Raw genomic sequence first — 16,108 nt, 5'->3', positions numbered from 1 at the left:
ACAACGTATAGGGTTTAAATATAAAAAATTTGATAAAAGACAGGTACTTATGGAATCCTATCGTTTACGGATATAGCGAACGGAATATTTAAACAAAATTAAACAGTATATCGTCGAGAGAATCGACCTATTATTTATTTAGGTGAAACGTGGTTTGATACTCACGACACACCATCTAAAGGTTGGGTAGATAATAGTCAATCTTGTTCAACAAAAGCGCCTTCTAATAGAGGAAAAGGATTAACAATATTCCATGCTGGATCAGTCTATGGATGGGTTCCAAATGCCTTATCTCTATCAGCTAAAAACATCAGTGATTCATGTCTCGATTGCCATGACAACACAACTTCAGATATATTTAAAGACTGGTTTAAAAATAAGTTAATACTCAATATCCCCCTTAATAGTGTTATAGTTATGGACAATGCAACATATCAACATAGCAGGCAATTAAATAAAATTCCCAGTTCAAGCGATACGAAAATAACAATACAGAATTACTTATATGACAAAGATATTTATTTTCTCATAAATAATACTAGACATTTTAAAAAGTTTCGCATTGAAAAAAGAATACTTTTGTGATAATTATACCGAAAATATGGGTCATGCGATTTTAAGACTACCGCCATATAACTGTGTATTTAATCCAATCGAACATATGTGGCATCAACTTAAGTCAAGAGTTCGAAGAAATAATACTTAGCCAAATTTAAATGCATCTGTCCTGCATCTAATTGGAAGGGAAGTACTCAACATTAATGCGAATAGTTGGAAAAATGCAGTCTCACATATCATGAAAGCTGAGAATTCATATTTTCCTACACATAATATACAAATATTACCATCAATTTTAGAGACGACATTGATAGTAACAGAGATTTGACATAATATCTATGTGATGTACCTATTATTTATACTCGTTTTGTGTGTGTGGTTTGCGTTTTATTGGCACTGGTTTTCACAACCAACTGGCCAGTCAATTTAATAATGATTTTTTTAGACTATAACTTATCACTAACTCAGGGGAGTAACGTGTAGTGTCTGTGTTGGGTAAATATCTTGTTACTTTAGTAAAGTCGACTTCATTGTCTTTACAAAGAGACGCTAATTGTATCCGAACGTCTGTGGTCCCTCCGGTGAGTACCTACCGATTTACTCGTTTTAAATGGTTCATATTTATTCATGTTGACTTGTTATGTTTAAGTTTTCCGTTTCATGTCTGAAAAAGTTGACAAAAAATAGGAAATTTCTTTATTAATAATTTCATGAAAAAAAATTATTCTTCATTAAAGGTTATGCATCACATAGAAATAATTAATCAATAATCTTATAAAATATTAAGTGGTAGAAAAGGAAAATTAAAATTATTAATTAATACTGAAGACGAAAGTGATTTTAAATTTAGATACATATGCAAGAAAATGTAATTTTAAAATGTTTGTAGGTATTAAAAATTATATCCAAGTTTAGATTCATGGCCTTCTAATAATTAAATAATACATTTAACGTAAAAAGTAAATAAAAAATACTTTTGCATTTGTTGATTTTGTATATTGAATAAGGTAAATTAGAAATGAAATTAAAAATTAATGCACCTACTGACACATCATTAAAAGGCCATGAATCTAAATTTAAATATAATTTTTAATTCCTACAACCAAATTAAAATGACATTTTGTTCTGTACCTAAATTTAAAAGCACTTCGCCTTTAAGCATAAATCAATATTTTTTTTTATTTAAACAAATATACCCGCATCAACCACTAAGGGTTATTAGCGGGGGGACATACACAAACAGTAAGATACATATTGTTACATAAAAAAAAATATTTTTTACAATCTGGTATATAGTTTAGTCATTTTAAGATAACTTGATAAAGACTGTAAATTTGACGTTAGTATACTTTTTAAATTATCACTAAGGGCACACGCGATTCTTTCGTTCTGGTACACTGGGCCTTATTCTATTTCATTTTGATGTCGAAATTTAAAAGCGACTATGCCATAACAGTCGCAATCGCTAGCGATTCTCATTCATTTCGATTGTAGTTAAAACTGGGGATATTTACTTTATCATTTTGACACTGCTGAAAATTTGGGTGGGCTGTCTTGTTTATTGGCTGCACGCTGCACTATGCTTTGTTGAATGTTTGTTTTGTTTACGTTACGTGAATTTTTCTTGTATGAGTTGTTAAATCATAAATAGTGGCCCTTCTCAATTATATTTTGAATTGAAAGAAAATATGGCAAGGAAAGAAAAAAGGCGATGTGGGAGATCCTTAAGTTATAACCACTAAGGTTAATATAACCACTAAGATTTGACTTAGCGGTTATATTCTAATATATTTTTAAATTTACTGCAGCTTAGTAATACTTACCCTAAACATTTTGGGTATCCTAGAGGCATAAACACCCTCCTCCAAGTATGGTTTTAATACCCTTATCAAATAATTAACATAACATTCTTCTTATCCTCCGTTGTGAGCGTCGGATATATATCCTCTCTAATTCCACCAAAACCAGCAAATGTCCGTAAAACGCAGCCATATTAATATTTTTTGCCTCAGTTTTCCTTGCAAGAATCAAAACACATTACCGCCTACCTAAACTGAACCCAAGTTCACTTCTCCCAGTCCAGCCAGTCATGTCAGATTAATTTCGACTCGAAATGAAATTTCAACCACTTTCTTGAAGTTGAAATTAATTTCGATAAATCGAAAATTAGTGACGTCGTTTGGTTAGTTCAGCTGAAATCCACAAGGCTCGCAAAATCGCATTTCGACGTCGCCATATTAATTTCGACATGTTTTGAGTCGAAATCTCAATTAGAATCATGGCCCTGGACACTCAACAATTATAAGTTTCACTGACAACTGAGTGTTGCACTTGGTACACATCGGAGCAGCCTCCTTGGGGTTCCACTGTAATATGAATGTGCTGGCCATTAACTCTTTATGCGTTAACTATTTATTGTTGAGAACTTGATTCTTAGTCAGTTTCGTCAGTAGAAGAAGGACTGTTGAGAAGCAGTTTCTTCTTCAATCTGGTGATATTGTTTTTTAAAGTTTTATTTTGTATTTCTTCTTCTTCTTCTCCCTATGCTTCTCTTTCCTTAGATCTTTCCCTGCATAATCAGTTGGAGCAAGGTGTATTTTGTATTTGAGAATATATAAAGTTTAAAATTTCTTTTATTTCTTGGCTTTCATTTGAATAATTTTTAACAATGCGTTTGGGATGTTTTGAGTGAAGGGAATTTGCCAGAAAATCACATATTTCATGAAAAGTGTAAAGGAAGGGTTTCTATTTTCAATTTTTTCTTTAATTTGATTTAGAATAATTGGAATATCTTTTTGGGTTTTAGGCATTTTCTTAGGTTTTTGAGTATCGGGAGGAGGTAGGTCATTTTCAAGAATTTCAGGAGAGAATATTTGTCTTTTAGCTGCAGAAGTAATTTCAGTGGTTTTTCTATCGGTTTCAATTACTAAGTAATTATCTTGGGATATGTAACAATAAAACACTGAAAACTTTGTTTTCAAAACTTCCACAAATTTTTATTTTAAATTATTATCACTACAACTTAGTATTTCCACCACCAGAGAAAAAACCCAGTACCTTCTGCTCGATTAGATATACAGGCAAAATATCAACAAAAATAGCCAAACACATAAAAAAGAAAGGAATAACACCAGCTTTCAGAACAAATAATAACCTAGGCAAATATATTAAAAACAATAAGAGCCAACATAAAAAACACTTACACAGTGGTGTGTACAAACTTAAATGTGGCGACTGCCCAAAAACTTACATTGGTCAAACAGGTAGAAATTTTAATAAACGAATAGCAGAACATAAAAGGGCTTTCAATAATAGAAAAACAGATTCTACATACGCACTTCACCTTCTAGATCATAATCATTCTTTTGATGACGAATTTAAAATTCTACACATTCAAAATAAAGGCCTTAAGCTATCTTTGTTAGAATCTATGGAAATCAACAAATTAAAAAACACAGATATAATTCTGAATGACCAGCTTGAGACAAACAGTTCTCCCCTCCTCAACTTATTTCATTAGAGACTATAAAGTGTAAACCCATGCCAAAAACAGATCACTTGAGAAAGGCAATCAGCCGAAACAGCTGTAGTGATAATAATTTAAAATAAAAATTTGTGGAAGTTTTGAAAACAAAGTTTTCAGTGTTTTATTGTTACATAAAATGAATTTCCATCAAGTAACGGTCGAATCCATCAATTATCTTGGGATATTTTTGGTTGATTTAAAATTTGTAATTCATTGTTTGTTTGTGAGGAAGTGGTTTGGTCCTTTGTAGCTGATGCGTGATTTTGTATGGTATTGGGTTCTGGTTCCATTAATGTTTCGGTATCTTCTTGGTATTGGTTTCGTGGTTGATCTTGTAGCTGATTATAGTTTTCATTGGTAGAGTTATGTATATTCACGTGGTGGTCAGTTTCCATTTGATTAATTCAGTTGCTTGATGATGATAAAGAAGGACAGTCAGAATCATGATGTCCGACAATCTTGCATCTGGAGCAGTTTAAACCATCTATGGAAATGTATAGTCGATATGATGTATTGTCGAATGAGATTAGAAATGAGTCAGGAATTGATGCATTTTCTAAAGGACTTATGAACATTTGCCTCCTAAAGCTGAGTACGTGACTGTATTCTGAGTCTTGCATGCCTACTCGTAGAAACGTCATGTTGGAGGCGGATTTTATACCCACAGTTTTTAAGTGCTCTTCAATTATGCTATTAGGTATAGTAGGACATACATTAGATATGATGAGTCTCTGGGCAGGGGTTATAAGTCTTCTTACTTCAATCTGGTTACCATCAATATTTATATATTTTTGGGAGCTAAGAAATTGATCAACTACATATTTAGAGGAGAGGTAGATGCAGACGCGGTTGTTTGCTATTTTGGATGCCCAAACAACATTTTTGGGCTGTACTATTGATCCAACAGCTTTTACATATTCAAAAACTTTTATTCCGTATGGTTGAAAGTATAATACCTTGGTCTTTTGAAGGATATTTGAAACTGTTTAATGCATTGGCGTAAGATATATGTGACGTAGTGGGTATATTTCGTGAGGTAGTAGCTGATTCCGGTTCATCCATCTTCCCGCTGAGAATTTACGTATATTGGCACAGAGGATCTGAAGCCGGACCTGGCCACTTAATAAAATTGAATAGCAGCCTAGCCTAATTACTTGTTAGAAGCAAGAACCAGCAAAAATTTGTCGATAATCGATAAGTTGAATTGAAATCGATAAAATATTTTGCCTTTTAAACTTCTGATTTTAAGGTTATTAATAATGCAGTTTTGTACTCACAGAATTCTACGATTTACGATTTTCAGTACACTGTCACATTTAACTTTAAGTTGCAAACAGTATGAAAATTAGATTATATTTTTAATTTTAACTACCTACTAGTATAATAATTTGTCACAACCAATATAAAGCTGTATGATCTGCTAGATATCGGGGCCAATCAATATTTTTGATTTTCGCTGTATACCACTTAAAATTTTATAAATTTGATTACCTATTGATTTCTATGCAATGCAGAAATTTTTATGAAGAATAGTTTTTTTCATGAAATTAATAATAAAAAATTTCCCATTTGTTGCCAACTTTTTCAGACATACTTTATACCTTACTAACAATTGAAAAACTTCTTCCCTTACATGGAATATAAAATATAGGTAATCATATTCAGTTATATGTATATACCTACATTAATTCATTTTAATTTTCACTTCACTATTTAATTATTTCACTTGTAATTTGCTTAACATAACAAAAATTGTTTATTACTTTCAAAATTTGGATATATTTAATAAAGAATCGACACAAAAATATAATAATTAATTCTAATACTCTATCAGTTTATGTATTTTTTCCCTTAATTATCTAGATATTTATTTAAATTAAAGATGTAATGTAAATGCCAAATAAAATATAAAATTCGTTAAGCCGGTCCTTTTAACTATTTACCTGAAGAGATATGGCTTCGACTTTATCAGCGGGATACTTTTAAATTCTGAATAAGCCAGTTCTTATAATTGTGAATGAACTTTATATTATAATATTCGGGAGTTATAGGCATATACATAATTAGAGTATACTAGGCATCGTAAGCAAAATAGTGAAACACGGAGCACTCGATTGTTGGTCTATCTAGCTCTCTTTAGCACCTAGCACAATAAATACACCTCCCACCTCCAACATTTCATTACTCCAACCTATATTAGTTTGGTAGATATGCGTGTATGACAAACAAAGATAGCTAGACCACTCAAAGTGAATATTGTAGTTTCACCCCTATTCACAGAGTTGTCCATACTTTATTGTAAAGACAGTGCAGTACCGGGCTACAATCAATCGAGTATATAGCATAACTGTGTTTCTTCGAATAAAAATTGATCGGTTTTTGTATGTGTGGTGGTAGCTTTTACAACGGTTGATTTTTAACAGTGAGCAAGACAGCTGTTCCTTTTCCGTTCAGTAAAACTAACATTTTACTACGTTTTATTGTTTCAATGTATAACGAACCACAGTTACAGCAAACACGATAAATTTATAGTTCTTTTGAGTATTTGACAGACCTTTTTGTATCTTGACCTGACCTTCTGTAATAGCTGCATTGATAAAACCGTACAATATACTAAAACTCAACAGAAGATATTAGTACTCACCAACTGCCAGACAATAACCATGCTATTTTCAACGAGATCTAATTTTTTTTAATTTCCATATTAACTTGAAATACTCTTAGAAAAATGCACTGCTGCAAGTTCATCAGAATATACAGACCTGGGTCCTGATTCTATTTCATTTCGATGTCGAAATTTAAAAGCGACTACGCCATGACAGTCGCAATCGCTAGCGATTCTCATTCATTTCGATTGTAGTTAAAACTGGGGATATTTACTTTATCATTTTGATACTGCTGAAAATTTGGGTTGGCCCTGTTGTTTATTGGCTGCACGCTAGGGATGGGAAAAACCTACCGGTTTTAACCGAAAACCGGTTTTTTTACTTCGCAATAACCGGTTTTATCGGTTGTTTTTTTGTCCCGGTTATAACCGGTTTTTTATTTTTAAAGTAAAAACCGGTTATTAGGTTTTTACGGTGATTAGGATTAGGTTAGGTATTATTTTGGATCCAAATCATAATTATTATTCTCAAGTAATTATTCCAAACAACCATAATTCAAATTTTATTTTATTTTATAAATACAGAAGCAAACTGAAAGTGCAAACTTCTAACTTATTGGATTAAAAAACCGAAAACCGGTTTTTGGAAAAACCGGTTTTTTTGGCCGGTTATAACCGCCAGGTTAAACTGTAAGCAAAAAAAACCGGTATAACCGAAAACCGGTGTTTTGTCAAAAACCGCCATCCCTACTGCACGCTGCACTACGCTTGTTGAATGTTTGTTTTGTTTACGTTACGTGAACGTCTTTTTTTTTTCTTGTTTGAGTTGTTAAATCATAAATAGTGGTCATTCTCAATTATATTTTGAATTGAAAGAAAAGATGACAAGAAAAAAAAGGCGATGTGGGAGATCCTTAAGTTATAACCACTAAGATTTGACTTAGTGGTTATATTCTAATATATTTTTAAATTTACTGCAGCTTAGTAATACTAACTCTAAACATTTTGGGTATCCTAGAGGCATAAACACCTTCTTCCAAATATGGTTCTAATACCCTTAATAAATAATTTGCAGCTTGTTTATTAAGCCGGAATTGCTGCCTAAATTGAGCATCACTTAGTGAAAAAGAATTTTGACTATGCCGTAACGTTCTTCTTATCCTCCGTTGTGAGCGTCGGATATCTATCCTCTCTAATTCCTCCAAAACTAGCAAATGTCCGTAAAACACAGCCATATTAATACTTTTTGCCTCAGTTTTCCTTGCAAGGATCAAAACACAACACCGCCTACCTAAACTGAACCTAAGTTCACTTCTCCGTTCTCCCAGTCCAGCCAGTCATGTCAGATTAATTTCGACTCGAAATGAAATTTCAACCACTTTCTTGAAGTTGAAATTAATTTCGATACATCGAAAATTAGTGACGTCGTTTGGTTAGTTCAGCTGAAATCCACAAGGTTCGCAAAGTCGCATTTCGACGTCGCCATATTAATTTCGACATGTTTTGAGTCGAAATCTCAATTAGAATCAGGGCCCTGAACCTGAAAAGTCCCCTGGATATGACCTGGTTACTGTAAAAATTCGTAAAAACCTCTCCAAAAAAGAGAAACAGTACTATCATTGATATTTAACACTATTATAAGTAAAGTAAATATAAAAAGTAAGTGTAAAATTGGATAAATTATCGTAATTCCTATGCCAGAAGAAACAGAAGACATTAAGTCTACTGCCAATATGTCAAAGAACTTTTGAAAAGATTATTTTGGATTTAAACAGCAGCAAGCCACTATAAAGTAAATTCACCGCATCTACTATTTTATATAAAGAAATATTGTTCAGCAGATTTTTTTTGATATTTATCAAGCTTTCGATAGAGTCTGTCATACTGGTTTTTTCTACAAAGTTAGAGGAGTTCATTCCCCAAACTATTTTTTATTCTTTAGTTCTACCCTAATGATTATATTTCCTTGTCAAACGTACTTAAATAGGTGGAGATTTGATTAAATAGGTGGAGAATTAAAGTAAATAAGAGCAATTATCTTCTTCATTTCTTTCCCTACACTCTTCCTTGTATTATAAGGTGAAGTAGATAGTATTTGGTGACATAGACATCATAGTCAGAAGAGGAGATAGCAATGGCGTGGAAAGAATACGCAGAAAGACTTTTTAATGACGAAAGACCAACACAACCAACGCGCAAACTTCCTTCCGAAAACTTATCAGGGCCATCAATAATGCGAAGTGAGGAGAATATCGAAATCTTGGTAAAGCTGTTCAATACAATTTATGATACTGGTTACATTCCGCGAGAATGGCTACAGTCATCCTTTGTGATGATCCCAAAAACAGCTAATGCCACAAAATGCAATGAACACCGCTTAATCAGTTTAATGAGTCACTTGCTGAAACTCTTCCTTAGGATATTACACTCAAGAATGTACAAGATACTAGAAGAACTAGCGGCTCAACACAATTCGGTTTTAAGGGAGGACTAGGAACAAGAGAGGCAATTTTATGTTTGAACACTTTAATACAAAACTGTTTAGATCAACGAAAAGATGTCTACCTCACCTTCATCGACTACGAGAAGGCATTTGACAATTTTAAACATGATATCATGATGGAACTACTACATAGGGCCAACATTGACCAGAAGGAGATCAGAATTATTCAGAATCTATACTGGAACCAAATGGCAAAGGTGAGGATTGATCAAGACCAATATACGGATGAATTTGAAATCCGGAAAGGTGTCCGCCAAGGCTGCATACTCTCTCCGATGCTTTTTAATTTATATGTTGAAAATATATTTGCGGAAGCATTAGAAGACACGGAATTAGGCATTAAGGTGAACGGCATACCAATTAGCAACCTACGCTATGCGGACGACACAGTGATTATAACTGATAAGTTGGAAGATCAGCAGTTATTACTTGATAGGGTAAATAGCATAGGTAAAAAATATGGCCTCAAAATCAACATTTTAAAAACGAAATATATGGTCATTAGCAGAAACCCTCCAGAAAACCCAATAATATGCATAGGTGACGATCGCATAAAACGCGTGAAAACTTTTAAATACCTTGGCACCACAATCAATGACCAATCGGATCCACAACAAGAGATAAAAACCCGAATACAAATGGCAAGACAAGCTTTTGTGAAATTCAGACCGCTCCTATGTAATCAAAACCTACATTTCGAAATACGCTACAGAATGGTCAAGGGCTACATATGGTCCATCTTGCTTTATGGCATGGAAACGTGGACTTTGAAAAAAACTAAACTAAACTAAACTAAAACGAAAAATACTAAGACGAATATATTGAGGCATAAAAGAACAAGGTTTGTGGCGCAGGTGTTACAATTTTGAGTTGTATAGAAGTTTTATAGAACCTGACGTTGTAAAATTCATTAAGTTAGCACGCCTCAGATGGATAGGTCATGTAATAAGACGAGAGGAAGATGCCATAGTCAGAAAAGTTTTTGACCGAAGAGGGCCGATCGGACAACGAAGAAGAGGAAGACCGAGACTTGAGTACCAAGATAACCTAGAAAATGATTTGAAGTCTATCGGAATTAGAGCATGGAGAAGAGTTGCCAGAGACAGGGGCGAATGGAGGATTGTTCTGAAGAAGGCTTTGGCTCATAAAGAGCTGTAACGCCACTGATGATGATGAGATAGTATTTGGTTCTTCTAATTATATGGAGTTATTCTGGTTTTCTCCTCTTTGTGATGTTTATGAGCAGACGTTATGAATTCATCATTTTAAGAACATCTTCATTGGAAGTGTGCGAAACTCATGAACTTTTTAGGATCCGTCGATAGCACCACAATTCGAATGCTTCTAATTTGTTAAGCATTCTGGTTTTTAATGTCCATGTCTCACAACCATATAATAGGATAGAACACATATAACATTTCAGGACCTTCTTACGAATATATATCATCGATAGGTTTCTGTTACATAAAACTGGTTTCCAGATCATAAAAGCCTTACGTAATATTTGGATCATGGTTATTATCTCTTCAGAATCACAATTTACATTTAACCAGCTGCCAAGGTATTTAAAATGGTTTACGCGTTCTATCTCCTCTCTATTAAGCGAAACCAGACCTTGATCCATATTAATCTTTCCAACCGCCATCCACTTTGTCTTTGAAATGTTAATTTTAAGGCCTCTCCGATAACTGGCTTCACTGACTAGATTTACTAATGTCTGGAGATCTTGTAAATTTTTCCAGAGATTTCTTCACAGTATACACAAAAAAGACCGGGTGACAAAACACAACCCTGTTGTAGTCCACGTTTGATGGGTAGTTTTTCAGTACGACTATATCCAATTTCGTTAGTAGCTACTTGATTGTAATCTAAGCATTTTAGCAGTCTTATATAGTATTGGTAAGTCCTGCTTGAAAAGTGTATCGTGTTGTACTCGGTCGAATGACTTCTCGAAGTCGATGAAACAAACATAAATAATTCGTATATGGTAATATATCGATATATAGAGCAGGCATAACCTTCGCTAATCGAAGAAATATATGCCTACCTGTGTTATTAAATAACCAGCAATTCTCAATAACTCGACCATAAATTAACATGGAAAAAACACATATTATTCTTCTTCAGGAGTCATATCGTCTGCTATGGCAATTTTGATATTACGTACGATACCGAATAATTCGATGTAGGAAGCAGGCGCTACTTATCGTGTCTGAATATATAGCCCAGATATTCAAGTGTTCTTTGTTTAATTTTGCTCACGATTTCTTTTTCTTTTTCAATTCTGTGGATAACCTCTATGTTAGTGATATGTTAGATCTACGATATACGCAGAATGCGTCGGTACACCCACATTTCGAATGCTTCTATTTTTTTCATGAGTGTCTCGGTCAACGTCCAGGCCTTTGCATCATGTAGTATGATCTGGAAAATTTAGCATTTAATTAGTTGTAGTTTTATAGGAAGAGACAAATCCTTGCTTGTGAGGAACTGTTTCATATTGTTAAATGCTGACCTAGCTCGTTCTATTCTCGCCTTAATTTCTGTGGCCTGTTTCCATTTTGCATTTGGTTGCAAAAGCACGTTGGTGCCAAGATATACGTAAGATTCTACATGGTCAATTAGTATGTTGTTTACCCGTAACTGTCGAGAAGTTTGTAGCTTTTTTTCGTATCAGCATCCATTTTGTAATCTTGAAGTTGAAGCTCTGGAAGTAGTTCTCACTGACTGCATTAACCCTTTCCATTGCCTGTTGTAATTCATCTATGCTGCTGACAAGGATCACCGTGTCATCGGCATATCTTATGTTGTTAGTTAATTCACCGTTTATTTTTATGCCCTCTGTTGCATTTTCCAGGCATTTTTTATGTATTTCCTTGCAGTAGATATTGTAGAGGAGTGGGATACAGTCCCGTTAATCACCTCTTTTGATCTCCACACTTTCGGAAAGTTAACTACCATTTTTACCTTTCCTATCGGACCCTAGTATAGGTTTGCCAAAATCCGAATATCCTTGTCAATATCTATATTTCATAGAATATCTATTAGTTGTTCATGATTGACATTGTTAAATGCTTTTCTAAAATCCACGAAGCACAAATACACAATTACACATCCTGATTAACGTCTCTACACCGCTGTATAGAGAGTACCTGGAGAGCGAAAACTGCTTCTCTGGTTATAAGTGCTTTCCGAAAATCAAACAGCGATCTATTAATATTTGAGTCATATTTATCATATAAATCAAATATATATTCACGGAATGAATTAGGTCTCAAGCTCAGTAGCATTTACTGATTAGCAGATAAAAGATCACATCTGCCTCATCAAAACAAAATCTTATTTTATGAATCAGTCATAAAGACAGTATGCAGTTATGTACCAATCAACAGTTTTCCGCAACATTACAACTGCGTCTCTGAATGTATGTACCTATCTAATTCTTGTATTACTCGTGATTTTCTCATGAAAACTGTCTTAGAAGAGATTGCAAATGACTCACAAAAATTAATATGACACACGTTTAGAAAATTATCCCAGCAACCTAGCACAGAAACTCATAAGGCCACAACCAAACTGAAGACTAAAGCGACTCCAACAAGATTTTTAAATTAATTTAATTATTTCTTTATTTGTATATTTTTTCTTGCAAGTTACCTGTAGATAAATAAATTATTTAGTTATTGTAATTTATATTACAGATCATAAATAAATGCAAATTTAAACAAAAATCATCAAGACCGCTTAAAAAAGTTATAATTTTTATACATTTTTTTAGGTAGCAGCTGAGAGAAATGTAGGTTTTGACCACGGTGTTGAGAGTTCATTATCTGAAGACTATTTCTTCGGAACACACGCTCTTATGAGAGGCTACAGTTTTGATTTTATAGAGGGTGAAATGTGGGAAAAATCACCTTTTACTTTTACTGACTACATAAAACAAAGAACTCGTTGGCTGCAAGGAGCATTTCAATGCGCAACATCAAACCAAATTCCAGGAAGATACAAAATTATTGCATGGTTTACGTGTACCCTCTGGTTTTCTGTACCGATTATATGTATCAACGGTATTCTCACGTATTTTATGCTTACTCCATATTATCCTTTTTGTGAAAGAATGAACTCGTTAATATATATAATCCTCATGTACGTTTACTTCTTCGGAATTGTACATTCATTTAAAAAAATCGGTTTTATAAGAATCACTTTATATTTTGCAAGTTTTATGATTATTCTACCAACTTTTTTTGTTCTTGATAGTATGGTTGTATTTAAATTTCTTTTTAAAAGCACAAACACATTTCAAATTGTAGATAAAAGTTGTTTAGAAGAGGCAAAATCGAACATTGTATGACAATAGTAATATATACTATAATAAATATATTATATACCTGCTTTGTAATGTTTTATCAGCCTAACCCTTTAACGCTCTCTGGTAGCTATATATACCACAAGCTATTACGGCTTATCTTGGCATCAGAGTTGCGGTGAAAACAATCCTTATAGGCGCAGTCAGGGCCGCCGCTAAGGTATTGGCCGCCCGTGTGCAACTTAATATTTGCCGTCCCCCTTCCAACACTTTAGACATACATACTAGTATTTAAAGAAATGTACAGAAGATGCATAATATAACAATAATAATTTGTAAATAGATAAATACTTACTTGAACATTTAGACTAATCTCCATGATCCAAAGTCCATATATTGTTATTCTAATGTATATCCTAATATCCTAATTTAAACGTCCTTTATGCTAATTTAATAACCATGATCTAACGTCCAGAATATGTATATCCTAATATCCTAATTTAAACGTCCATTTAATTAAAATAAACCGTAAATAGAAACATAAACACATAAAAAACTAAAAACGCACTTTTCGGGCTTTCGTCTCGGAAAACTTTTTGACAATATCTTTAATGTCCAATGTCGCACACACTTCATGTTCCATAGATAACATTGCTAAAGCAGAAAGTCTATCTTGCTTCATTGAGGATCGCCAATAGTTTTTAATAATCTTAAGTTTTGAAAACGACCGCTCACCCGTAGCTACAGTAACAGGTAGAGTTAGGAATATACGCATTATTATAGTTAAGTTGGGAAATCTTCATACAAGATTATTTTCGTAAATATATTGAAGAATATCACTAGGACTTTTTTCTGCGGAAAAAAATGGTTGAATAGCTTTAATTTCTTCATATAAATCGGCTGCACTAATGTCAGTCTCTGAGCTGTTTATGTCTTTAAGGGCTTGATTCACTTTCTTACAATTGGTTTTAAGTTCATCATCGTTTTTAACTTTGGTTATGCCATATATTGCCTTTGAAGTAATTGGAACCGTTCTTCAATTGCTGTTATGGCAGCATCCAAAATCATAAAATAAAAATGTATTTTAAATGACAATTCCGGAGATAATATAGGTTCATCAGCTCCTTCATACTCAAAATGCACTTTTCTTCTTCTAATTCGTTCGGTAGAGGAGCTAGGGAAATCTTCTTCTATGTTAGCTTTTGTGGATTCGGTTACAAAATTTTGAAAATGTTCATCAGAACGTTTGGTTATGAAATATTTTTTTTAAATTATCAAGTGCATCAAGTGAAGATTTTATGTCAAATTTTGGACTTTGAAAGATTTTGCTAACCACGTTTATTTTACTTAAAATATCTGGCCACATTACAACAGAACAAATGAATTTGAATTTTCAAATTTTATTTTTAAGGGATTTTGCTAAAGTCCTAGTATTCATATCCCTTGTGTAATCATTTTGCAATTCTTCTAAAGCATCATATATTTCACAAATCTGGGTTTTTAATGGTGCGATTGCATCGATCCGACTCTCCCATCGCGTGTTCGACAATGCTTTTAATTACAACTTTGGAAGGTGCTTTAATAAAATGTTACATCTAATATTGGAAGAAATAAAAAATACATATAGTTCCTGTACCGTATTAAAAAATTCCACTGACTCAAAACTTATTCTTACTGCATCATCCACCACCAGATTTAAACTATGCGCAGAACAGGGAATAAAAAATGCTCGAGGATATTTGTCTAAGATTTTCTTCTGCAATTCAATGTGTTCACCTCGCATACTGGCTTCATTATCGTAACCCTGTCCACGCAAATTATTAATATTTATATTTAATTCATTCAGTTTATTTTCTATAAATTCAAACAGACCTTGTCCAGTTACGTCAGTTACAGGAGAAAAGCCCAAGAAGTATTCAAATATCTGAACTGGTGTTAAGTTGAAACACATCTTACTACAATTGTTATTTGTTCTACGTACGTTATATCTGGGGTACAATCTAATATGATAGAAAACTATTTAGATTCTCGAATTTGTTTTAGGATAACGTCCTGAACAGAGTTTGCCAATAAAACAATCAATTCATTTTGATATTGCCATCCTAAATAATGTGGTATATTTGTACTCTTGGATTCCACACGACGGAGATGCTCTGATAATATAGCGTCAAACTTAGAAATCATTTCAACTAACTGCAAATAATTTCCATTATTTGGTTCAAATAACTTATTGGACGATCCTCTAAAAGCTAAACATTGTTTAGATACAAATTTTACAATTGATAATAATCTTTCAACAACAGCGCCCCAATGTTTTTTCTCCATTTCATATAATTTTTGATGGGCAGAGCCAGCTGTTAATCCTTTTTTTAATGCTGTAGATAGTTCAAACAGTTTTTGAGAATATTTTATATGAGCTGCACCGGATTCATGTCTTTTTAAAATAATAGCTAAATGTTGCCAGTCACTTACCCCATTAATTCCACTAAGTAATTGTCGGCTGCTTTCATCACAACAAAACAGTTTACAAGGTGCACAAAAAAACACTATTTAGTGATAATGAGTAAAGTAACCACGGCGATGAATTTGGTCTTGATTAGTGGTAAT

At 33.3% G+C, this 16,108-nt stretch overlaps 1 protein-coding gene across 2 annotated transcripts in view; it reads left to right on the top strand.

The window, feature by feature from the left end:
• LOC140433453 (beta-1,4-mannosyltransferase egh-like) overlaps positions 1 to 13,578 on the top strand; it is a 33,184-nt gene extending 19,606 nt beyond the window's left edge. The window contains exon 4 of one of the 2 annotated variants that reach the window (XM_072521453.1): positions 12,971 to 13,578. In XM_072521453.1, the coding sequence (XP_072377554.1) occupies positions 12,971 to 13,546 (576 nt within the window). In that variant the 3' untranslated portion in view covers positions 13,547 to 13,578. The remainder of the gene's footprint in view (positions 1 to 12,970) is intronic. The other variant, XM_072521455.1, reaches the window with a different exon arrangement.
• The last annotated feature ends 2,530 nt before the right edge of the window (positions 13,579 to 16,108 follow it).

Source organism: Diabrotica undecimpunctata, chromosome 2 (assembly GCF_040954645.1).
Source record: "Diabrotica undecimpunctata isolate CICGRU chromosome 2, icDiaUnde3, whole genome shotgun sequence".
NCBI lineage: Eukaryota > Metazoa > Arthropoda > Insecta > Coleoptera > Chrysomelidae > Diabrotica > Diabrotica undecimpunctata.
Note: the sequence above shows the minus strand (reverse complement) of the source record. Positions and strands in the feature narration are given on the sequence as shown.